The sequence below is a fragment of the Atractosteus spatula genome, chromosome 12 (genome assembly GCF_055471065.1).
Source record: "Atractosteus spatula isolate fAtrSpa1 chromosome 12, fAtrSpa1.hap1, whole genome shotgun sequence".
Taxonomy (NCBI): Eukaryota; Metazoa; Chordata; class Actinopteri; order Semionotiformes; family Lepisosteidae; genus Atractosteus; species Atractosteus spatula.
In genome coordinates, this window is record NC_142717.1 from 27785307 (window position 1) to 27812475 (window position 27169).

A 27169-nucleotide genomic window follows, 5' to 3' on the forward strand; every position below is an offset into this window, starting at 1 on the left:
GTATCACAATTTCAGGGTGTGATTGTGATATTCATGGATGTTCACCCAGTTTTGTGTTGTTGAGTGGTGCTGGGACTCTTAGTGCTTATTTCATGCTAGTGTTGTTTGCGAGTGCTTGCAGGTGCTATAGGGTTGTCCCTAGTTCAAATAAACTTAAGCTTGAGCAGTCCTCCCAAAATACTGTAAAATACTTTGGACAGATGTGCAAGTGTGATTGATGTACAGTAAACCGACAACTATTTGAGACCTTTGTCTTATCCCATGAGCCACTTGAGCTCTGCGGTGTCTTTTAATGTATTGATCACTCTTTCTTATCAAAACACATTTAAACAAAACAAAATAACAAAAAAACACTTGATCAGGTCTGTGAGAACCTGGCCGGTCAATCTTTTTATTCCTGCTATGTATTCAGATGTACTGTACATCCTCTTCACATTGCAGCTGGTGTGTTTATAACACTGGAATCTGCAGTGTGCACGCGAGTACTCATGTTTACTGTTACCTGTTGGTTGTTAACATTTAACAGGATTATCTGGTTTATTTCTAGCACATTTGTTAGAATCCTACCACTTGTATTTCCTAAATACATGCAGGGCTCCTCAGATTTGAGCTATATACACTTGTTTTTGGAAAGTTTGGAGCTGGGTGTTCTTCAGAGGTCAAGTTTCTCTCTGTATGTGAGTGAATCTTTTCAGTGACAATAGAGCTTGGAGAAGAAAAGGTATCTGACTACGGAGTTATAAGCAGACACACTTCCAACTGCCTTACTTGTTTTATGTTTATTTTGTCAGCACAAGGGAACCTCCCAATAAACCAGCTGTTGCTAAAAAAAAAAACGCTTAAGTTTAGGCTCAGCCATCGAGTCACGGCAGTCTCCTCTCACCTTTCGCCTGGAGCTTTGTGCTCCATAAATTAAGTGTAGATGGCAGAATGACGCTACATTGCAGGCTATCGGGAAATAAATACCATGCTCTACACACGCAGTTTGTGTGTGCCGGTATTATGTCTGTGCAGATATTTCCATGCTATCTCAAACAACTGTCTGGCTGTCAGTTAGGGAGAATTGCTGATAATACAGAGCATATGAGGTACTGTATGAGCTCTTTAAGGTGTTGAAAGAAAAAATCCAATCTGTATAGCTTTTTATACAATTTTTCTGAATTTACAAGTAAATGATGATGAGGTAATAACGGAAAAGTCCTGTGTTTTAATAGAGAAATAAAGATCATCACTTAGATTCCACATTCACCATTAATATTGAATTTTCTGCTTTCTAAATTAGGAATCACCCTTGTCGCCTTTCCTGCCTCCCTGGTCATATCTCATATCTGCTAAGGCAGGGTTTTGAAAATGCTCTGCCTTCCTTCTTAGTCCTCTGTGGATATTGCTGACTCTTCAAGATTAATTGTCTCTGTTTAAAGGGTCTTAACAATGCTATTAAAACACTTGGCTGTACAGTAAACTTTCTTTAGTAAATGTTTTTTTTTTAATCTGAAAAACGCTTTTGTCTTGTGCTTCAAGGTCCAACTGTGCCGAGAACATCCGGAAGCACATTCTGCACACAGGCAAACACGAGGGAGTGAAAATGTACAATTGCCCCAAGTGCAGCTATGGATCCAATGCCCCAATGGATTTCCGTAACCATCTGAAAGAACTGCACCCGGACATTGAGAATCCTGATCTGGCTTACTTACATGCAGGTACCTGTACTTTCTCATTATATTTGGAATGCCTGTGCTTTGGTTGTTCCAAAAGCGACATTTCCGAAGAGGCGTGAAGTCCGGACTGGGTGTGTTCAAAATGTCTGGTGGGTACCCACAGAGATGAGTTTTATCCTGGTTTGATTTCACAATGACAAGACACCATGGCCCCGGTTCTGGAAGTCCATGGGGAGTTTTATAAAGTGTAGCCTGATTAGGGCACATTTCTATTCTTGCCTGTTCCAGGAGCTGAGAAAAGACGCACAAGCTAAGGTGGCGAACAGGTTCTAATGCAGGAGTGGACACTTTTCTATCACTGCTAATCTGCCCTCAGACTGCACATTCTGTTTTTGCAGGGTTTTTTTCTTGATTTTTTTGTGTGTGTGTAGGTATAACATCATACAGCAATAGGTTTCAGGAAGAGAGTGTCTGTGGCACTGCCATCTCCAGTAAGAATTGTCATGTATTTACAGTATTTGAGCACTAGCACTCAGTCTCCTTTTAGTGACATTGCTATGTTGGTCTTCAGACTGGCAAATGTGCGTATTCAAAAATTGTGCATTTTGTAAAGTCGGAATACGAATGTAAACAGAAGAATGTACCGCACATTGAGGTATTTTTCAGGGGTGTATAAGTATAAGACCTTAAGCTGTAACATGGTGCTCCTTCTGATGTTCAGGGTTGCTTCAGGTATCGTGCTGTCATGGACTCACTGTGCAAGTAGTACCCAAGAGAGTTCTGACAGGCTGAAGGGCCTTCTCCTTCTCATGGTCTTACCTATCTGAAAGACCTCTTCTCTTGGCTGCTTGTGTTGTAAGCACACACATTAACAAGACTTCCAGCGCAGAGCAGACATAATTACAGAATACCATTGTTTAGCTTTTAATTATTAAAGAAACAGACATCACTATGGTGATTGTAATAGAAGCATAATGTTGAAAAAAAAAACATTCACCTTTTCCTGACTACTGTACCTAATGGGTCATTTCCTTGTTCAGTGTACTGTAGCTATATCAGTGGTTGGCAAAAACATATCTACATAAAAAATAATATTGATCCTGGCTATCTAGCAGTATTGGTAAGAGTACGCTTACAGTACAGTAGGTGGTCTTTTTAGTTATACTGAATTGTCACTGAGCAATCTTTAAAATAGTAATGGTAAAATCTCTCTCCCTTACTTCATTTGAGTTGTTCTAGTTTTCAGAAAGGCGTTAGCAGAAGATGAAATCTGCGGGTATAAGGGGCCACACTTATATCACTGAGCAAAATTCCCAACAGTAGGACAAACATCTTAGCACCCAATTATCAAGATCAAACTCATGGCCAAGTGTTATTTGTTCTGCAGCACAATTTTTGCACAGGGTCTCAGTGCCAGTGCTAGTGACAGTGGCCAGCATGCCTCTTGAGGAGTGGGCTCGCTGACATTACCCTCTGAAGTGGCACAAAGCGCATTAGGATCCCGCATTTGCATTACGAGAGCTGTGTCAGGGGAGGCTTTTTTTCTCAGTGCAGTCTTTGGGGCAGGCAGTGCTGTAGGCTATGAATGGGAGGCTCTAATAGCAGAAACTGAAGCACTGTCAGATAGGAAAACGTAGGAAGGAAATTATACATTTATCATTTAAATGTAAAAAAGGAGGAAATAGAAAGACATAATTTAAAAATATAATATTGTGCTGTTTTTTTGTCCATCTGTACAAGTCTATACGGACAATATGCAGTATGTAAGCTGTATACATGTAGTCTGCATATCAAGAATTAGTTTTTAATAAATGAAAGATGTAAGGAAAATGTTTGTTTACTGAAATATCCCCCATTCTTGAAAATGAGAGGGCCTGGGAAGACACTGTTTCAGGCTGCAGATCCCATGTCTGCTCTTTAAACATCACTGACATTAAAACGTGGAATTTGGCTCCAGCCTAACGAGAAAAAGTGTGGACAATGTGTGCCAGGTCCTGCAGCTGATACCGAAGGAGGCACAGGAGGATAGTGCATTGCAGGCTGCGTGAAAGGTGATTTAAAACAGCTAGCTGCTTTCAGAGGGCTTTCGGTGCGGCTGTCAACAGTAAGATGTGCAGTCAGGTCACTGAATCTTTGGTGAAACATGCAAAGGAGTTTGGTTTTCCCCTGTCTGACAATCTACAGGAACATAGCCTAACTAGGCTGCGGCTGCATCAGAACTCTGGGATCCACAGAGTCCTTGTTGCAATCACTCGCAGACGTCTGCAGATTTGAGCACTGATTCAGAATAACCATGTTTACAGTAATCTGAAAGCCAGGCATTTATTTGATTTATTCAGTACTATCGACATAGCAAGGCATTATAAAAGACACCTTTGTACACAAAACACTCATTGCATCTAAGGAAGACTGTGCACACAGAATTTGCAGAAAACAATGAAGAAAAAAAAACTTTGTGGGTTTTAAATATGTTTAATTATTGTTTGCATACTCTTTGTAACAGAAAATGACATTTTACGAAGAAGGCAAAATGGTAGTAATACAAAGTCATTTTGTTGTGTTTCACTTGTGTTTGCTTCAGAAGTTGCTCCCTCCCATGCCAGGGCAATAGGTTTTGCATGTTGTCCTTGCCCTTGCACCCTGGTTATGAAATCAACCCTTTAGATGTTTCTTTTTTGGGAAGGGAAACTCTCTTTTTTCTTGTAAATGTCCAGGCAGGCTGTCCTAATCTACATTCTGCTTTGATCAGCTGCTGGTTCAGCTTCACTGTGGAGCTCTAGACAGTTTCAGGTTAACCTGGAACAGCAATCTCTACAGGGCCTGCTGTTGTTGTTTCAACAGATCTGAACCACACTAGGACCCCACAGAATCCTGGGAAAACAGGCTGGAGGTGGAACCAGCTGCAACTGTAGTTTTCTTTTGGTTGTTGTTGTTGTTTTCTATATAGCATATCTTCACAGGGTGATGTAATACCCAAAGGAGGACCTATCAGCTCTCCAGCACCTGAGAGAAGCAGGCCACTGCATTTAGCTCTGTGCGGGGCCTGGATTCAGTACAGCCAGCTCTGGGGTGGGTATGGGAACGTACTGTTACAGCTGATCCAGCCCCTGGGACAATGGGAAACAATGACACACGCAGTGGGAACGGCTGGGCAAACTCTTCTAGCCACTGAATGCGAGGAGAAGAATTGTAGAAGCATAAAGGGAAGGAGTTTAGACGATCTGCAGTATGTTGTAAAACATGAGCATTAGCTCGACTGCACAAAAGACCTTTAGTTACTTTATTTCTTGTTTTCTTGTGAAATATTCCTTAAGTTTAAGAGGGTTGTGCAGATAAAAGCTTTTTGTTTGTATAGCGCCTTTCATGCTAGGAGCAGCTCTGCATGCTTTGCATACAGAATAATTGTTGTATACAGAAAAAAATCAGTATAAAACATCCTATAAAAACACAATGTCAAATAATGAAACACAGGTCGGAAAGCAATAATCAGTTATTATTTAGAATGAAAATTAAATCACAATTTCAATAAAGGTCATAAAAATGATATGAGAATTAGTGCACAATACCATAAAAAACAAATTAAAAGTGAAGTAAAAATAACTACCACAATACAGAATTAAATCAAATCATATGGAAATCATATGAAAATGATTCTTTTATAAAAGTCAGCTTCTGATCTAGGTTTTAAACAAAACAAAGGCGTATTTCAATCTGATTTCCATAATACCTGAATAGATTACATAAATTATTAAATTCTCTGAAATGACCTCTCTGTCAGACATTTGGCATCCCAGTCCAAAGTGTGAATGTTAGGCCCTTACTTTTCTGATTGTGATAAATAGAACACAAAATAAAAAAAAATCAGATTCTGGATTCACTGCTTCATCGTTTGAAAGGAGGCGATTCCAGCTGTGGTCCGTGGTTCCAGCTGTGCTCTGTGGTGACTCTCAGGTTCTGTGCTCCTGCATGAGTGCAAACACAGGATGCCCTGGACAGCCTTTAGCTGTAAACATCCTGCACAGCATGGGGTCTGCTTTTATGGCCTAACTTGAGCTTCTTTGCTTCGATTGCACAAGTTGCATTTCCATTATATTAGTTCAGGTGGGTAGCTGCGTCAGCATGCGTAGGCTGCAAAGGAACAAGTAATAGGTTTATTCCATGCTGAAGAAAAGAAGAAATAAAACAGAACGTTTCAGCCGTGGAGCCTTCTTTCAAGCTATGAAAACATTCAAACATCAAATCAAAGGCAGGAAAATGCAAGACAAAAAAATCACAGATGAGGGAAGTGAAATTAACAAGTTAGATATTGCATTAACGTGCCCATGGCTCTAGTCTGTCGGAATAGCACGTGGACTTTTAGTGTGAAGCAAATCATGGTTGATGGCTAACCATGCTATTTTCTTTTGAAAGCTGAAGATCAAATAGGCTCCCTCTTGTCACAGCTTAAACTGTCGACTTCCAGTGGACCATCAGCGTGATTGGCAGCCACAGGATACACGTCCATCCTGAAGAATTTTAATTTTCACATAGTGACTAGAATGAAACTTCCACCCGGCATGAAAGGGCTGACTCTCCGTGCTCAAAGAAACAGGGAAAGGGGGAGCTGGACCTCACAAGTGAATCAAAAGATATGAAGTCTCACCAAGAAATACTGCTGATGATACGTTATTGTAGCTATTAAATGGTAATGACAGGAATCTGCCTGCTGGATTGAAGGAGAGCCCCATACTCGTCAGGAAACAGGACAGTCACTGCCATCCAAGTTTGTTAAATTATGACTGGAAGACCTTTGTCGTCCGAGTTTAAGGCAACCCACCATTATTAATGAAAAATAGCGAAGTGCTCAGGGCATGCTTGCAGTGAATGTCACTTTTTTATCCTTGCTAATGGTCATTTTTCATTATATTACAAAATGTGCTCCTGTGAAAATGCAAAAAAGAAGGACAAAAATGAAGGAAACGCTAGACATTGAAGCCCTTTTATTCACGCATTATCACCTTCTGCAATAATTAGAGAATTTTAAGAATTTATACATTCTTATTTTATTGTTTTGTTTTTGTTGAGGAACTTATTTGAAATATTTTAAATGTCTTTTTCAGACAGCTCTGAGCTTAAATTAACGAAACTTCTATTAAAAGGTACATTTAATAAACTTAAAGAATTTTCCAGAAATGTGTTGTAACGTATATCCTAACCTATTCTGTTAAGGCATTTTTGTATAGTATATAAGGAGTTAAAAACAAAGCTTGTAAAGGCTTATAATAGTGTACTTTTTTGGTAAAAACAAAATAATGTGTGTGTACCTTCAGATCTGCTTATGATTATAAAGACAGGAAAAATAACCTGCACTAAGTCTTGCTACTGTAGCTTTGCTTCTTTGTGTACTGTTTGGATCTTGATCCACTATGAGATTTAATATAAAATCCAATTTTATTTTGTTGTCTTACAAAAATTGCACCAGTGAACCCTTGTTAATCTAGATCGATTTCCAAGTTCGCTATTGATTCCCATCCTTAAAAAATACAATATATCACTGACTGTTTTATAACCTGACAACAATTGATAAAGTATCTGCACAGGAAGTGTCAGAAGAGGTTAATATTTATTGATTTTGATTTCACTAAAAACAGGGTAGATTTGCTGTCAAAATGGTATGGTTAGCAGCTTTAGAGGGCTTTGTGCTGGTTCCAAGCTGTTTTTAATATACACCGATCTGGTATTCAGGATTTGTAAAAAGACGGAAAGAAAGAGAGGTGACAGATCTTTAATTCAGAAAGTGGTTATGAGTTTCTGACCACCTGGGAGTCGAATTCAGCATTGTAAAACTGAGGGCGGAACACGACACTTAAAGGCTGCATAACCCCTAGCATTGCACACGACAGCCACATTTAGCCTTTTCATCCACTTAACTACATGCTATTGATCTGAAGAAGGTTCCTAGGCATGTGATAGCTGGAATTATGAGCAATAAAAGGGTTCACTTCTTCAAACAAAAAAGTCTGTAATTAGCAGGGGAGGACCGTAGAATGACACTTTGTTCAAAGCAGGTGAAAATCAAGCACAATGAATAGAACATCAGGGTTCTGAGTATACACACTCTGTGCTCGGTGGTTGCCTGCAAGCATGAGCCCAAGTTCAGCAGGCAGTTTGTATATAGGGAAATGAGTGGAATTGCACAGGCTCTCCATTTATCTCCATCACTGTGCACTTGTCATGGGGGCACACAGAAGAGCTCTCCAATGCCACTACTTGCTCACTCCACAAACGATAAAAAGCTGCTCTGCTTCAGCTTGTAGAACAATGAATACTGACTACAGCAATGCCCCCTGTTCTCTTAATTCTATTTTTCTTTTTTGCACAGCTGAAGTCACCAGTGAAAGTGATAAGAGCCTGTTTTTATACAGTAGTTGTTTTAAAGACAGTTGTATATGTGTGGTAGCTAGTAATACTGTAATATACAATTTAAAGACCATTTTATTGTTTGCGGATTTAAGTATAATGTGAAGTGAGTTAATTCATCACAGCATTTGGCACATTGTTCAACTAAACAACAGATAATGTCACTTAAAATATAAGAACATACAGTAAGAAAGGCTTTGAACAGTATATATTGCATTCACATTTTCTTCACATTTGCTGTACTTTTACAAATCTTTTACAGCTGTTTTCATGTATTTGGATGATTAGTCTTTTACGCATTTCCCATTAAACATAAATAAGTTGTCATTTCTGTCCATTAGAAAGGTGTTTCACTATCTTGATATTGTTTATTGGGGTTTATAGTGATTTAATGCCAAAGCCTAGTGTAGGCAATAGGGGATTTCATGTGAAACTCTTTGATGCATATATTCTGATAGTTGAAAAGGCATTAAAAATAGTGGAAATAAAAATTATAGAAATTATATGATGAATAACTTTCAATAATAGGACAATGTGTGGAACACAATTTGTGTTGTTTAAATGCTGATAAACATTTCCAAATATTGTCTCTGTCTTGTGACATTACTAGCCTCATTAAAACATAATAGTATTAGTTCTCTGGTATTTTAAGTGGGTTTAACCTTACTGTAAAATGTAAAGTTTTAAGTGAGACTGTTTTTTATCTCCTCCAAACTGCTTGTCTCCTTCACAGTTGAAGCCCATGCCCTTTTGCTGTCTGTGCAGAGAACTAACCCGTACAGTAAATCGCCACTGCCGGAACTGTCTGAACGATTCTCCAATGGGCATGAGGCCATTAGCACACTGACGGTTATGACTTAAATTGCCCCAGCACCCTGAGAAAAACAGTAGCAAAAGCAAATGGCCACCGACAAATGGACTTCTTCAAGGTAGCAGACATTAGTAACAAAATCACACTCTGATACAAGACATAATGAAGCATCAGTGTTCAATGGGGAAGGAGAGACAGCATAGGTCCTCATATACATCCAGAGGAGTCTCTCCAGGAGATTCCAGCCAGCATGCTGGAAAAGAGGAAAACAGTTCACAAAACATGATCCAGCAGCACATCCAGTCTATACTTTTTGTACGTAGTTGTTTTTGGTTCATTGTGGAAGTGCTGGTCTGAGTAACTTTTCTGTACATGTCTTAGAGGAAAGGAAGAAGGTTTTTCCCCAGTAAAATACAATAAACTGTTTCCAGTATCCCGTTTGGAGTTCTACAGCACTGAAGCAAATATCATATGATATTGGTCTGAAGACAACATTCATGACATAAGGACAGTAACAATGAATACAGAACAAATGTAATTATGGTTATAAAAAAGGAACTATGGTTATTGTTACAAATAAAATAAATTATTATTTTACTAATAAGAAATGTTCACAAACAATCCCTCTCAGTGCTAGAGCTGGGATTTACAGAATAATTGATTGTCTTGATTAGTTTTCTCTCTAAAGCAATCCCAAGTTCTTTGATCTGCAAAAAAAAAATCAGTATGACCCCTAAAAGCTCATTCTGCAACACTGGAAAACCATGTATTCTGCGTATGACCCTGTTGTACCTTTCACTGAGATTCACAGGAGATAGATCACAAGCCAGAGGCACAGTTACAATAGTGTGCCCTTGAGAGATGTCTCCCTATAGAACAGGCAGGCTTTCAAAAGTGTGCATCCTTAACGAATTGAGAGTCTAAACTATAAAGTAAAAAATATAAGCAGAAAACTGTTTTTTTACTAGATTGTGCTATACATTTTGAATTGGAAGTGTTATTCCGTGTCAGCTCGGTTTATTTTTGCGAGTTGATTGACTGAGGTGTTCTAATTGTGTTGTACACAAGGTCAGTTTTGGAGTTAGACATACAGTTTAGTTCACTGGATTGTGGAGATTCACTGCAGTGCTAAGAGACAATGAAATGGGATATACAAGATGATGTTGCTGTTTGGAAATAAGTCAGCGGGAGGGTACTTTAGTTCTGGAAAGGCATAGACAGTGGACTTTGAGTTTATTACTGATCACTTTGGAGTGAAAAGAGCAGTGGTGGTAAATTATTATAGCCCTCTGGCACAATCTAGGACATGATGTAAGCATTATTTCCTAAGATCTTCTTTCTTCTCATTATGATTATTATTTAAAATTTAAAAAATACTTTTTACAGCTGAGAGATCAGGTTATAAGGTGCAGTATGTTTAGTAGATATACGTACTGTATAGGGTGGTTTTTTTTGTTGTCCAAACACTTTTTATTCTCATTTGTGACCAGTTTCCTGCCTTCTTTCTGTCTGCTTTGCTTACAAACCGAAATGGTTTCTCCTTAAGCACCGTCTTCCTCTTTTTGTCACTAAAACTATCTCTTCGATTTGTCAACAAGCTTCTTGGATTGTCCTTCCTGCTGGTGAACATGGTCTTGTAACAGTCAATAGGAGGAAGACTTGCACATATCTATACACATATGTCCAGCTCTCTGTTCTCACAGAACTGCCTTTTTCTGGGCAGGGAGAAATCATCTTCCATCCCTCTGTGATGTGGTTAATTACAGCTTTACTCAGATATTTGGAATTTATTTGAAAATGTTCATCACGGTACCTTTGTGCAAATGCAGAAAAATGGAGGTTGCACAGACTCCTGTTCTGCATCTATGACTCTGAACTTCATGTGATATACTGTTTTTCTGTGTTTAAATAAAATCCAGCTTTTTCCTTCTGCTTTTGTTTGATTGAGGTCCAGATTAAATCCGAGTTTTGACATACCCATTAATCATAAATTCCAATCTCAGTACTTGATACTGGGTTTCTGTCCGTCAGAAGGAAGAAGCATGTGGCAAAACAAAAAAAATTATCAAGTGCAGGCATTGTTATTTGCAATCAATGGGTGGCGGGGGGGGGGGGGGCATTTGGTATTGTTGATTTAAGGCTGGCCTGTCGTCCTGTTGTAAGTGCACTGTGTAAAGGTGGTAGTCAATATGAAATCAAGCTTTACAACATTGAAAACAAATCTGATCATTGCAATCAGCATCTGAAGGCTGTCAGTTTCCTCCTTGCGCTGAACTTTTTTCCCAGTCTCCTTGCCCTGGCTTTGTGCTGGGATGTCAGCACGAGTGCCGGCCCTGGCAGGTTCGACATGCTGGTGTTACCTGTAATTCAATACAGCAGCACCCTGTTTACAGAATCCAGATTTCCTGTGCTGTCAGTTAGAGCAATCAGCAGAAAGTGCAGGAGCCTTTTCGAACTAAATAAACAATGGAGAAAGCACTCAGGGCTGCCGGTAACCCTTCACAGGTAATTTAGCAGCTTTTGACTACAAGACATCAGTTGTTGTAGATGTCTGCTGAGTATGAAATCTGCCATGCAGTCTTGTGCGTTCTGCCAGGAGCTCAGTGCAAAAGCTCTCTCTCTGCTTCGGCAGAGCTCTGCGTGGAAGAGGGAGAAGACTTCATTGTTGCTGTGGGCCACACTTTTGTGTTAGATGGTTAGATGAACCCAGCACAGGGTTCCAACGTGCAGCGTCAAAACATTAAAAAAATCTGCCGAGGTCATGTGATAAATTACCAAGATGAGCACATGCCATATGTGATAATATATCATTTGTTTTAATGGTATATTAAAAAGGTATAACATTTATAGCTGTTTCCAGTGTGCTTGCTGTTCAAATTGCTCTTTGTGTGGTTTCATGGTCTCAATTTGGGCTTTTATGCAGATCTTTTTTTTCTGTGTCAAAAATTGCAGTTATTTCCTCTCATCCATTTCTTAATATGCAATGAAATAACATTATGGTGTGACTGATTCAGTATTCATAAGAAACTACTAAGCCACGTTTCCTTTAGATCCTTCAAGAGCAATTGGTAAGATAAGCAAGCTTCTAGGAACAAAAAGGAAAGGTGGACCACGTGGCCTTTTCACATTGATAACATTTCTTATGGTCTTAAGACGCACTGTGACATAGAGTGCCAAAAACCGACTGACTTGGATCTCTTTAAATGCACTGGTACATAGCACTGGCCTCTAATGTCTTTATCTTAGGGGATTTCATTTGCCCCCTTGCTCAGCTGGGGACTGTAGCCCTCTGAGAGCACAGAGAGAAGTGAGTGTTCATTCAACTGCTCACTCCCGGCCCACTCGCAGGGCCTCCTGGGACCGAAGACTCAGGAGAGCAGTGTTGAACATGGGTCTTTTAAATATGAAGACTAGACAGTCTGTTGCAAATGTTTCTTTTTTTAAATATTTTATAAATGAACGTACAATGGCAGAGTAATTCTAAATTACATACTGCTCTTAAAATTGGGAGAGGGTGTTTCATTTAAAATACATCTGCTGTTCTATACAGAATTAAATTGGTTATTTGATTATTCTTAAATTTGATGAATAATTATTAAATTTGGTGAAAATACAATGCATTACTTTTTATTTATAATTCTTTGAAAAGGTTTCTTTCAGGGACCGCTGGTACAAGACTCTATTAAGATATCTCTAGTTTTACAGAAGGAGCTGCTCAGGAACCCTTCTATAGGCAATCATACTTTGAACTCAACCAAGCCAAATCCAAAGTTATTATCAAAAAAAGCAGTTTCTCCATAATAAATGAGAGTTCTTATGCAGCACGTATCAAAATAGCAGTTATTAGCTGCAGACGGCACTGTTAAAGTCTGCAGCTGTTTCTGATAAGTGTTTGTTTTATGTGAAAACTGTGTGAACGAACATACCTTTACATGCAAGTGTTGCAGCTTATTAGACAAACCATCTGTATGGTGCAACTGGAACACTGTATGGCTCACTGTGGGTGCTCTGGAGGAGAGATACATCTAAAAATTAACTGCCTCCATTTAAGTACTGTATGTGTTTTGGTTGTACCTGCCTATTTCTTTTTTATATCTGCTGTGTGTCTATTAAAATTGGCAGTTGTCAAGTACCGAACACAGCTTGAGTGACACTTTTGATGATATGTAACTGTGTACAGTATTTCAAATCTGGTCGAGCTTGATGCCTAAATTCTCTCTCAGACTAGTTTACCACCCTACCTTTTTATATATATATACTATACAGTATATGTGTGTGTAAAGGCACAGAAGGCCAGGCCAGCACATTGTAATTTCTAAAGATTTCTAGTCTCTTTTAGAAACTTGGTGAAGTAAGTCAACAGTTGCTCTTTGGGAGTGTTCTTAATTGTTGAGAATGCTGGCTAAGGTCTGCAAGATAAATGGTTTAGTGCACTGGTGCCTCTATATCAAATGCTCTGGAAAAGAAGGCGACTATTTACAGCATGGGCACTGCCTTTGGTCGAAAGTAAAACTCTGTATATTCCGTGACAAATGCGGTCGTTAATTAGAATTAAAGTTATGGTCGCCGAGCTGCTGGTGATTCATTGTGATGGTTCTCACCACTTCTCAGACACACCTGCGTGCCGGGGCTTGATGAGTGAAACCAGCATGGTGTTAATTGGAACTCTCCCCAGATTGAAGCTCAGCTAGATAGCTGGTTACTGTTTTTCTAGTACACTTATCAATTGGATTTTTTTTTCCTTCCCCAAGAAATGCGATGATTAATCTGGAACTTGGGGACATTATATGATTTTATTTTTATTTTTGGAGGAATGTTTTTTTTTAAATAACTCTTCATAGACATGCTTGGCACGTAGAATTGGTTTAGATATTACATTTTAGATCAAACAATTCACAGGCTTGTGCCTCAGGGGATTCAATAGCAGCAAGGAAATGCTTTGCTTAAAATGGAGGATATTCAAGTCAGAGATAGGGAATTTCTAAGTTCTGCAGTAAATTGAAGCAGGCCACATAACTCACAAGTGCTACATAATGACTCGCTCCAATGAGCATGGTAACTTGAGGGATTCTGTATTGCCCAATACATGGTATATTTATCACAGGCCCGCTTTAGGACTTTGGACACACGATGGCTGTTCTATTTTTTCTTTTTCTATGTGCAAGTTTTGTCAGTAAGTATTCAAGAAACATGCGTTACTGTATTAAGAAGGTGACAGACTGTCAGAAATATGTGTTTTATTAATTTAACTTCAATTAGATGCAAATCACAACAGTTGCAGTGCCTGTACCGGACGAATGGACTGTACAATTTGCGCCATTGTGCCTGCTGTATAATTAAAGGGCATTTTCCAAAAAACAGAGATAGCTGGGTTGGAGTTATAAGTATTCCGACTCATGTTGTTTAAAGACCTCTGCTTTTCTAACCAGTGCTGAAGTTGAGAGCTGATTTATTTTAATCCTGACATCAACCTAGCCACTGGGAAATCTGTGATCCAAAACAAAAAAGGCTGATGTGAATTTTTCATGGTTAATGAACTATGCAAATTGAAAACTGCCTGATAGGTCAGTAACGGCATATGTTCAATATATAGTATTGCAGTACAGTGGAGATGTCCTGGATATTTTCTTGATGTGGCATTATTTTCCCCATGGCTTTAAGTGTACCAGCAACAAGAGTCAATAAGTTGTATCACATGCACGAAAAACTAATGAGACTGCATCATTCCTAAACAGTACACGGGCAAAGTTTGTTGAACAGAGTACACATTGCATTTTAATTTATTCTTAATCAAACATCATTTGTGATAGCAGATTATATTTTTTTGGAGTGAAGTCTTCCAGAGCCCTGTCCCATTAAAACACATTTTTTGCCCTAATCTGATGAATAAGGCCAAGTCATACCAGATGCTAACATGTCTGTGTCTCCTCCGTTTCGTGCTTGGGGTTGTGCCGCCATTTGCAAACATCAGAATAAAATGATCTGAGTCAATGCTGAAAGCAAATGTGATGTCCTGCCTGTGTCATCGTGAGTTTACGCTCTGAGGTCTGTTCATAGCTAGGGGTTTAGACCTCATGACCCTATTTTGTCCATGACATGGAGATTGTGTTTAATTAATGCTCACAGCTCCAAGTCTAGAGAGCACAACTGGTTTCTGTTAGAAACACCAAAAAAGTACAGATTGAGGGATTATGGGTCAGAGATTATTGATTAGTGTCTTGTTAGTTTCTCAGGAAAGACCCCAGTTTAGAACTTCAGCAAGCAATCTAGCAAAACTGTTAATTTGCACACCTTCCACCTCAGAAACACATGAGGTTTGAGCTTCTTGTCCAGTTAAGCACATGGATTGGGAGCTCTGGGAACAATCACTTGTGTTTGCCTTGTTTTGCATTAATTTTTCTTTGCCCACCGGTCCAAACAAGCAGATCACTTACTAAGTCTTTGTCCACTTTACTTTACTTTGACCATTGTATGGTTTAAGAGTTCATGCTTCCACCTCAGGTGCTCTCTTTAAAAAGTCTGTGATGATACTGACAGTATTACAGGACTCTTTCCTGACCTTTGACCCCTTCTTCTCTCTTCATTTAAAGAGAATCAGGATCGTAAATCTCCAGCTTGGTAATATATATTATTGATTGACACTGGACCCTGACGTCTCAGTATAGGAAGCAGCTTTGGCTTCTTTGATCCTTCAAGGCATGTTATGCTGTGAAGACAAAGAGCTGCCTCCCCAGTGAAGTTCTTAATGATCATGGGCTAATCACCCAGCTAGGGCACAGTTATAGGACACCTCTGATTGTGCTGTGTGTGTCCATTCATTCTGCTCTCATTTTAAAACCCTCTTACTTTTCTTAATTGAATCCCCTGACTATTCATCACTGTGGTAATTTGACCCAATATAGTGCTTTAGTGGCTTGTAATAAGTGTGTTGCCTGTTAGAGAATGGATCCCATTAAATCTACAGCATTGTGTGTTTTCCCTTGTTGTTATTTGCCTTTAAATTTATTTTTATTCAGTTCTATGATGAATCTTGTTTTCCAATTTTATGACTTGTTATCCATATATAACATTATGAGTGGCAGAAATCATTATTGTTTAAAATTGAATCGTATATAAATATATAACGAAACTGCTACAATTATCTACAGTATATATTCAAGAAATAGTTATTAATTTGAAGTTTATTTCATAAATATAAGTGAATGCTCTTACCACTTGTCCTTAGAAGTGTCACTGCACTTTAATATGCATTACAAATGATAACTCAAAACGGTAAATGCATTTTCCAACCGGATGTCAAAAAGCATTTGTGTGGCAGTAAAAGAATTTGTTTTGTGCGATGAGTGCCATTTTTCAGATATGCCAGAAATCGTCTCTGTTTCAGTTAGTGGTGGGACTGCACTTTGCTGGAGAGAAACAGGCGTGTGAGACGAGGCAGGGGAACTCTCAAGGTATTAATGCTTTACAGTGTTTTGTTAGCATTTCAGTCGGTCTGGCTTCAGTGACAGAAGGAAATCCTTGAAGGGTACAATCTGTGAACGAAACTCTGGAGGAATGAAGCGAGTGTCTCTGCCGACTCCCTGTAGCCTAATTAAACGGTGAAGAAAGCCACTATGAAAGAGATTAAACCTAAAAGGGCAAATTAGCACTAAAAAGGGTGTGGCAAATTCACACATTCGAACAATGCATGAAATCCCTTTTGACACCTGCAAAAAAAATATATACTTTTGCGCATTGCAATCCTTACAGATGTAGATTGCCTTATTAGTTTAAATAATACAAAATCTCAGGATGATCTCTTAGAATCTGCTGGAGTGGGGACGAGTCATAAGTCTTCGTGTCAGCAGCACACTACCTTACAGGGGGCAGTCTCATTAGAGAGAGGCGTGGCTGGTATATCTGACATTGTGCAATGCCAACGAGCAAAAGAAAGCACCTCTTCAAGGAAAAATGCAGTGTCAATCAACAGCTCGTCTTGGAGCACCAGCATACTTCTGATCGAAAATAATTTTTATTCCAGCAATTACCTCAGTGCTGAATGCATGTGCACCTCTGCATTGGTTTTCCCCAGCCAGTTAATCTCCAGACCTCCCCTGTAGTCCGCATGTTTACGCGTATTCCTGCGCACCAGTAAGGGAGGTTTTCAAGGCAGTGACAGGTTTGGCATACATCAGCTCCGCCAGCCAAATGCAGGCTGTGTTTCTGATCTCACACACTTTTCTCCTCGGTGATGAGCTGCAGCTAATGGGGGAAGTGGCAGTCCTCAGTTCACTTCCCAAACAGCATGTCTGATAGGGGCAACATGAAAAGGGGTGGTTTGTGTGCAAAAAAACTAAACTAGACTTTGGGGGGTGGGAAGGGGGGGCAGAAGAGAGGGAAGGGGTCGCCGGATGGGGGGGGGGGGGTAGGGTATTAACGATGCAGGTGTTCCAGCCCAGCTGTGTGGTGGTGTCAAACATTTTTCGGGATGCCTAGAACAAGATAGATGAGCTATCAAATCACTCGTCACCCTATTTAACATAATGCTTTCATTTCTGACAGGGTCCTGCAGGCTGTCACTGAAAACTATCCTGTTTCACTCTGCCTGGTTCAGATCTTACACTGACTTCCTTTCAGTTTGACAATGGTGGGATTGCTATTATAATGCAGAGCAAGTCAGGTACCGGTGTAATAAAAGTAGGTTATAAACAACAACAGTTGTTAAAAAATTGTCCTTAGTTGACACAAACCAGTTTTTATGTCTTTGCTTTTTTTTAAAAAACAAAATGACCAGAGTATGATTTCAGATGAATGGCAGGCTTCAGTTTAGTAGGTAATTTAGCAGAAGGAAATGTATTCAAACCTAAGCGATCTCATGAATGAAAGTAGAGAAGCATGCTGTTCTGCTTCATGTAGCAGTAAATTCATGTTGTGGTTGTGAATACATTGTGTACTACTTACACAAATACTGACAACAGCATTATTGACATTAAAAATCATGTATATGCAGCACTCAATCTGAACCGTGTTCATTGGTATAGTGCAACAAAAACTCAACAAGAGCTAAGGCACTTTTCCAATGAATGGTGTCATCTCTCACAAAAAATGCCTTCCAACAAATGCCTCTGAAAATCCCAGTGCTAAACTTCAATAAAATAAACGTGATTTTGACATGAAAGAGAGCAAGCTAAATTAAAAATTTTTATGTCGATTTTGTGGCAAACCTGTATATGAATGTTGCACGTTGCTTGGAGATGTTACAGGAAGTTAGCCTGAGGCTGAGAGGATATGGATAATGCTGAAGTGTCCTTTGTGCTGTTCTTCTTCTGCTGGTGCTGCTGAAAATGATCCCTTGTACCGTACAAAGCCAGCGGCAGCACTGCCGCAGGGCCTTGAATCCACATGTTAATGGTTAAGGGCTCATCTGCACTCTTACAACACACTGCCGCACACCTTCCACGAGATAAATGAGGATCAAAGCCAGAAACCAGCATCAGCACCAGAACGCAATCTCGTGGATCAAAGCCAGAAGCTACAGCATGCACCGGAACTCAATCTCATGGATTAAAGCTGGAAACCAGGACAAGGACCGGAGCAAATTCTGAAATTATTTTACTCTGAAAGTCAAAAGCCAGCTCGTGCACCAGAACACAATCTCATGGACCAATGCCAAAAAACAGTGCAGTTGCCGATAACACATTTTTCTAGATCAAATCCAAAAACCAGAGCAATCGCCAGAACAGAGTCTCATGGATCAAAGCTGGAAACCAGCTCAATCACCAGAACACATTCTCATGGATTAAAGCCAGAAACCAGCCCATGCACCAGAACGCAGTCCTGCCGAATTGAAGCAGGAAGCTTGAGCCTGTACCCAGAATCTTGGGCCCTGTCTTTCTCTTCAGCCAGCATGATATTTTATTTTAGCCCCAAGGACAGAGGGTGAACCTGTTTGAAGTCGGAGGACTGGGATAGGACTGTGTCCTCTCTCCTCGTGCAGCGCTGTCACTTCACCACACCTCGGGGCTACGTGATGTGATGTCGCCGGGTAACGCACCACAGCCGGTCCGGTACCTCATGACCCGCGGCCCTTTCCACTGAATCAACTCGAAATCCTTGCCAATCGTCTCTCATGCCAACAATAATATCTGTAACATCTTTGTTCTCTAATGGAGTGTATTTGCTTGGTGGTGGGGGGAGAGTCACAGTATTTCTATTGTTTTAAACCAAAGACAGTTTTGAACTTTTTCATTTTGCCTTGCGTGCACGTCTGTCTTTCAGACATCATTTGAAGCAAACTAAGATTCTTAAATGTCAACTATGTTTCAGTGTTTGGATACAAAAAGAAAAAAAAAGCATTGTTTTGGGAAAAAAAAAACCTCTTACGCCTTAATTAGGTGCCCTCTTCCTGATGCTTTCGGCTCTGCCCTTCTCTGTATAAATACAGCCCTTCCCTTTCGTTTCTTCCAACGCTCAATTATCATTATAATGTGTCACAGACATAAAACACCTCTTATTTTCTTGGCATTGTTTGTTTAGCATTTTTCAACACACAGCATAGCCTGACTGATTCAATTTTATCACCTCAAAACATAAATCCTCTTCTTTCTTTCCCATAAGCTGTCGCTGGTAAAATATGGCCAGCTGGATTTCCTTTAACATGCTTTTTTTTAAAAGAACTAACGCTGTATTAGGAAATCCTTCAGATGCCATCAATATAGAGCAGTGTTTGTGCCTATGTACTGTATAAGAAAGTGACTGTCTTTTCATTGACATATTTAATAATAATATACTACTATTATATTGTTATTAGTTTCAAAATGAAAATTAAAAAGATTGATATTTTCTTATAAAAGAATTTAAGGTAACATTATCTTTTTGGCTGTAGGCTATATTCTTTATTTTTTGTTAGTTTAAACTTAAAGTGGGGCATACAGTAGTCTTCACATTTGGAGGGCCATTTCAAACTGAACAGTTCAACTAGAGCTGTCATGGCCAAGAGCCAGCGTCACAAGAAAACACTGTTGCTCTGGTGATGTGACTTGTAATTGGCCTTTAATTTCTTGGTCTAGACGAAGAGCTGCCATTAGAGGTAGTAAAGTCTCACAGTGAGGAGCAGGCAGAAATCGGTACTAGATAGCTATCAGTGTGATGTGAGGATTGATGTCTCATCATCAGTCTTTAAACTTTTTTGTTCTCACTGGACTTGAGTCTTGGTCATATGTTTATGTCGAAATCTGCTTTATCTCTGAGGTCTGGTGACTGACTCAAGGTTCTATGCTTCTCTGTCTCACGAGTCCTTTTGTTTACGATCAAATGGCTAGCCTTGCAGAAAAGGCTAGAATATTTATTGTTAAACGCAACGTGTGTTTCATCTGCTGATGGTCTTGCAAAATACTTTGTTCTAGGTTGTATTTTTGAGAAATTCATTAGTGCACTACTACAGCTGTCTCAGAAGAAGTAATTTACATTAGAAAAATATTCTGATTTGCAGTGTATCAGGAAGGGGCAATCTTTTTGACCCTTTTCCAATTTTCCCATAGACTTTTATGTTACTCTCCCACAGATAGACCAGGCCAGAGTACAAGTGATCCCCTCTTTGTCAGATATAGAGCCACAGTTGAGTCTGATTCTGTAGAGACATGTTTTACATATTTATAAAAGCTTAAATTCTGCAAAAACAACATTTGAAAATTGACACATTTATATAACACATTTGTTTTTGTGGTGTACCAATTATGACCTTTAAGTAATTTAAAAATTATGCATTTTTATAGTTTAGTGGCTTAGTGTGTTCAACATTGCAGCCTTTGGGTATAGTTGCAAATATAGGCTGTTTGTATCTCACCTCTCTCATAGTAGAGCTGGGAGAATACAGATGCTTATATTTCTCCTGATTGCAATCGCTTTACAGCCAAAGAAATGCTATCTGTACAAACCTGTGAATTGATAATCTTCCGCTTTACTACAAAGCTCAGGCTCAGAAAAGGTAATAATTTATTGTTGCCACTATCTTTTCTTGACTATATATCTTGTGCCTTCATAGGAGGAGTGTACACACACACAAACCGCTTTTCTTTTTTTTTTCCTTTTCAGATGTAGATTTTTTTTTGGTCTTTCTTGAAAAATGCTTGTGGTTTCCTAACAATGCAAAGAACATTGAGGAAATTGTTATTTCGTGTTCTAAATTAGGCTATTTCTGTCATAAAATTAGAGAGGGGAGGGAAAGGGAAAAAAAAAATTCAAGCCGAGGACATTTCAGCTTAATATCATTTACCAGAAAGAACAAGCAACAGATTTAATGAGCAGGCGGGTCACCTATATCCAGCTGTTTCCAAGCAGCCTTGTGAAACCGGGAATGCAGGTAACAGCGGGAGGCCAGCTTTATTACAAGCTCTTGAGGAGTTACAAAATCGATTTCTGCTTGAATGAATTAATTTAGATTATCAATTTATTACCAGCTACATGATTCCCATCAGGTCAACAATTCAGAGAATGATCAGGTCCAGCCCCTCTCGTAGCACTTAACAATTACAGATAGCTTACCATGCCAGCCGAGCTCTGCTCTCTCGCTGTGTCATTAACTACACTGAGGAGAGATGGGATTCAAAATTCATCACTCATGTAATCTTTGCTTCAGTATTTTTATTATTAGACAAGTAGCGAGGCCATTTTCCTAATGTCTTGATGGTTTAAATGAAACTAGTTTTTCGTTTTGTTTCTTTGTGCAGAAATTGCCAGCTTCTGTTTTCATTTCTGTTAGAGATGCAGTGAGTCTCTCCACAGATACCTGAAGTGCCAGGAAGGAAAGGCAGTATAAACACTAAAAAACGTGCGTGTGAATAACATACAGTTGTAGCCTTTAATGTGTTTTTAATCCTTTATTTTCTTTCAAAATAGGATGCATTGATTTACATTTTGGACAGGAATTGAAATTTGTGGTTTTGTCATAGAGAAATCTCAACAATGGACTAATTACAATGTAAAAATATAGTCCTGTGTGCCACAAGGGGCTTCTGTGCCTCCTATCCCTTAGGAACATATTGAGCTCCTTGCTCTTGGATAATAAGCCTGTAATCCTGTGATACAGCCTGTAATTGCAGCAGCCATCTAGTTGGGGCATAGCAAACATGATAGCATGAGTAGGGGTTTTAATATTAGCTTCATCATCAGTTCAAATTCAGAAGCTGTCGCAACATTCCAAATTATCATATTCATTTTCGTGCATCGGAGCTTAATTTTATCTCACTCTCTCTCTTTTTTTGCCACAAGCAACGGGTGGACATGTCATTCATTCTGATTGACAGCTCTCAAGTTTGCCAGAAAAAGCAGCTAATTTTTTGTCAGCGTATTTGACTAGTTTGCTGGCCTTATCTGAAGCCCAATTTATTACTGTTTCTTACTGAAAAGAAGTTGCCAGTCAAGCTGAATGACAGCTCTCAGATTTGCCAGTAAAATAGAGGGATTTTTTTTTGTTAGTTCTTGGTTGTTTTTGCTAGACCTTATCCAGGCTCCTGACGGTCTGGTTTTAGAGCATAAACACAAATTTCAAGCTGCTCCTCTACAGCACGAAAGCAAGTAGACCACTGGATGTAATGGTGTGTGACCTTTAGCAAGTGTTACGTCCACAATAATATTAACTATAAGGACAAAGACAAGAGGCCTTGGAGAGCTGCCTATGTCTTAGAGACTGAGATTGGGATATTAAAACTAGAGGTGAGATTTCTGCAGGCCCTACTGCACATATGATATCATCTCGTCACCTGGTGTTCTGGTACCTGAAATGGTTTTCTGAAGCTGAAGAGTGAAGTCAGGGGATCCTGCCATCTGCCTCTGCTGTCCTGCTGCATGCCACTGTGCTGTGTTTGTGTTGCCTCGCTGGATTGTCTCCTGCTTTTTGTCAGTTACTTTGCATATTTAAAATTATATTTTCTTACAGTAACCCTTGTAAGCTGGCTCAGGTCTAAGGCAGCTAATTAGGGAAGGCAGATGATAATGATATCCTAGAAGGCAGTGCCAGTAGAACTACTGCCAGTTACTTGGCCTGTTGTAATAAACAGTGTACTTTACTGACGCACCAGAATATACATCTCTGTTGTGCATTGAGACTGGTGAAGTGCGTACGCACTTATAAGGCTTTGGGAATTACTTTGAGAGTCGTATTAATGTTTTCAAGGAAATGATATAGAAGTTACTGTATGACTAGAGTGGCACGATGGCTAGCAGTGGTTAGCATTGATGCCTTGCAGCACTGAGGCCTTCAATTCTGACAAGACAAGGTGTGCTACAGTGTCTGTGTGGAGTTTGTATATTCGCCCTGTGATCAAGAGTGCTCCGGTTTCCTCCCACAGTTCAAGACATACTTGTAGGTTAATTGGCTTCTGGAAAAATTGGCCCTGGTGTGAGTGTGTGCACGTGTGTGTTTGTGGTCTGTGTGTGTGCCCTGTGATGGACTTGCATCCCCTCCAGGGAGTATCCTGCCTTGTACCCGTTGCTTGCCCGGAGAATTTAAAGTTCTGTTTACACCTACAGTATCAGATCTGTATTATTCTTATGCTGCTGCAACTCCCCCTCATCATAAGTAGATTTCTATGCTCCTGGCAGTCCTTTTGGGTTCCTTTTCACGGTGCTTGTGCATGTGAATGTCTGTGTAGGACCCCACTGCAGCATCAGAAGGTGCTGTACTCCAGTGACCCGTTTGTCTCGATGTGGGTTTTGTTGCTAGCTTATTTAAGCATCTTTTAAAATAGAGACTGTAGTTGTATTACATTTTATTTATTTTTTCCCTGATCATGTAAAGCTATTTCAAATACCCATTAATACTATTGATTTCTTCTGAGTTTTACTCAGACCCCTAATTTTACTCTTTGTAGCTCTGACATTAACAGTGCACATGTATATGATACAATGTTTTGCTTTCTTAATTAGGCAGGAATAGGTATACAGTAGGTTCCAGGTAAAATGTGGGGTATACTGTAGTCACAGATGTGGATGTTGATAACATGGTCTAACTGATAGCCTGTGAACTCTGTGAACAAATTATTTTTAATTGCATAACCACCATGTTTGGAATTGCAGCTCCCTTAGTGCTCAGGAGAGAATGAGACACAAGGACATACTATTTCCAACAACACCCACCCACACCGGTACTTATCATTTGTCATGTTGTGAGCTCCACAGTGCCTGACAGGAGACGTAGTATTGTGTGTGTAGCTGACATCACTGCAAGCCTGCAGGTACAGTACCCAGCAAGTAAACAGACAGCTGATTGCTCCATACACAGATTTAGGGAAGTCTGGCAGCTATATAAAATGATAAATGAATCAGTGAGGAAAGCAATATTCCTGTTGAGGAATTCACAATGCTATGATAATTTATAGTTTTTCTTTTATTATGTTATTTGATTTGATTACTTTTGTCTTCTAAAAACAGCCCTCTGCTTTTGCATGAAAGCTATAGCCGGCCTTTGAAAGAAATAAACGCTGGGCCACAGCAGCAAGGGGTAACAAACAGGGCACTGTGTTTGAGGACTCAGAGCACTGAATGTGGTGTTGGAGCAAAGTCTGAAGCTCTGTTTTTCAATGGTGTGCAACCTTCTGTTGTGACTGCCAGCGTTCACACATGAGGAGGACAATCCGTGCCACAGCTGGCAGTGGAACCACAAAACAGGTGAAAGATGTGAGGACAGCTGAACCTGGTATCTCAGACACTCTGTGAATCCCCAACCCCCTAAGATACTGTGCAGATAAAACTGAAAACATCAAATAATGTGCCGTGCTCACCAATCACACTTGTTTCACCAAAAGTTTCCTCCTACTTACATAGAAATTACAAAGATGTGTTTCACAGCTTTTACAGTAGTTACCTTCCTGCATTAATGATTTAGAAGGTGTTTGACAAAGAACACTGGAAAAAACAAGGTATGTTTAAGAACGTTGAAGGAATACAAAATGCTAATCAAATTTCAGCATCATGGCTATAAAAATACGTCACTGCTTTTTTTTTAAGTAATCGAAGTGAACTTTGTTGTCCTTGTAATTTTTATGTTATTACACCACTTGCAAATGTATCAATGCTGTCTGCTTTGAAGAATATCAGTGTTTAGTTTTTGAAAGGAGCTATTTGGGGATTTGCAAATTGAATCCTTCTTCGGATAAACTTGATACAGTGACAGATCTAATTAGTATAAAAGATATAATTTGAAATCTAATGAGAATATCACTTTATTCGGTGTGTTTCATTCTGTATCTAAAACACAATGTAAAGATGCTAATATTCTTGGCAGTGTATACTGGGATGGTTTTGTGCGTCTCAGTACAGTTATCACTAAAGCAATGCATCAGATTTGGGATAGAATACTTCCTCTTATTTGCTGTATTACCAGCCTTGTTTGAACTAGCTTTAAGATCTGCTGCAATGGGCTCTGTTGGTCATAATTAATAGAAGGAAAAAGGGGAATACAGCAGTTTGTCATTTTGGGAATGGATTTTAAGTTCATGACTTGCCAGAGAGACCATGCATTTTTAGCTAAATGCAAGTGCTTTTTTTTTGGCTCTCTTATTAAAAAGGGAAGAGGTTGGTTGTATGTGGGAGAAACATGGTCATGCGGATCCTTGAGAGGCCTGATTAACAGCATGAGTTTCAAAACAGTACGAGTTTACCAATACAAATAAAGTGGAGGATAACTTACCAGTGGATGACATAAGGAACATGAATATTGTTTTCAATCAGCAAAGTTTTTCAGTTTTATCTGTATAGAAGATATACTGTACTTAGAGAGGAATAGTTTAAATGAAAAGACTGTAAGCCATTATATTAATAGATATTCAACTCCTACTTGTTCCCTTATTTGTCTCCTTTCCAACATGTTACAGCATATATTTTATGTACTGTAAATTAAACTTTACTGTTTTAAGTTGAAAGTAACATAAAATTATTTTTGTTATTTAAAAAAATGCTCTTTATCTGAGAGCAGGGCCACACAGTTACCTCCAGCTTTCACAGTGCTGTAGCCAGGTAGTCTAATGCGAATGTTTCCACGTCTCAAGGTTTACCACCAGGGGAAACAAACACCTTGACAATTCAGTGGTATTACAACCATGACACTGCTGTCTGTCATTGCTGTTGTTGGAAGGATATCTGTTTATGTAGTCAGGACTGCCATTTTCTTGCCATTGGCACATCACCCTCTAGGATTTCATTTAGCATGTATTTTACATCAACAGTATGCCTCCTTAACATGGAAAGGAAATCGGGACAGTGAAGACACTGGGACACCAGATTGTCTGGCTCTTACATGAAGAGCATTCACATGTATCCACACATGCAGGAATCCTTCCAAATCTAAAAGGAGCTTAAAGAGCCGTGGCAAGATGTATGCTTGGAGTTAAGGGATGTAACTGAAATAAATGAAAGACAAAAAGCAGAGACTCTGCGACTTATTTTCGAAGAGTGAAGGGCCTAAAATAGCTATGATCAGGACACATAGCACAGAGAGCGGATGGATGTTGGACAAAAGAAATAATAAACTGGATTACAAGAGGCTGGAGAAGACTAGCAGGGCTTTATCATGAGAGATCGGTAGGTAAATTGGTATTTTAGAAGAGATAAAACTGGGCTGTGTGGCTGGATCTTATGGACCTCTTCTCTAGTATTGGATTGGTAAAGTCTGATAATGATGATGACAAGCATATTGTATGTCATATAATATGGAATGACAAGCTATATGTGAAGGAAGTCTATTTAAAGCTTTGTACCATATGTGTCCGCTGTGCAGAAATCTTTAGACGGTATATACAGTATACAACAGAGGTCACTGTACAAGCAGTTGTACGCACATGAAAGGACCATGCTGGCGTAGGCTTTGGATGCAGTTTTTCTAAGTAAAGGGTTTCTCAGGATTTGATCTGAGTTTGGGATCTGCTGGGTTAAAGAACACAGTCCATTTATATTCCAGTTATTTTGTGCAGAAAACTTCTCGTTAAAATACTTTGCATGTCTGAATAAAGTGCAAGGTGTCAAGTTGTCTGAGAAGAAGGAATTTTTGGACTGTTAGGGTGTATGGGCTTGCTGCAGAATAGATTATAGTGAAAGACTGAAATAACTGGGTTTGAAAGTTAATTAGTGTTTTTATGACTGGAAAAGCAGGAAAAGAGAAAATACACTGATGAAAAGAAGAGGAGTGTATAATATCTAAGAGCAGAGTTTCAGAATCTTATTTAAGAAGAAGTTTTCTAACCTTAACAAATGTGTTGGTGATTATTAGTGAAGTCATTATGATTGTTTTCAATAAAAAATAAATTATGCCAAATAAGGAGGTGAAATT

At 39.2% G+C, this 27169-nt stretch overlaps 1 protein-coding gene across 2 annotated transcripts in view; it reads left to right on the plus strand.

The window, feature by feature from the left end:
* The window catches only part of LOC148822851 (zinc finger protein 407-like), a 228811-nt gene that overhangs the window by 152100 nt on the left and 49542 nt on the right, over positions 1-27169 (plus strand). For both annotated transcript variants that reach the window (XM_088929564.1, XM_088929565.1), the window contains exon 8: positions 1522-1700. In XM_088929564.1, coding sequence (XP_088785690.1) covers positions 1522-1700 — 179 coding nt within the window. The remainder of the gene's footprint in view (positions 1-1521; positions 1701-27169) is intronic.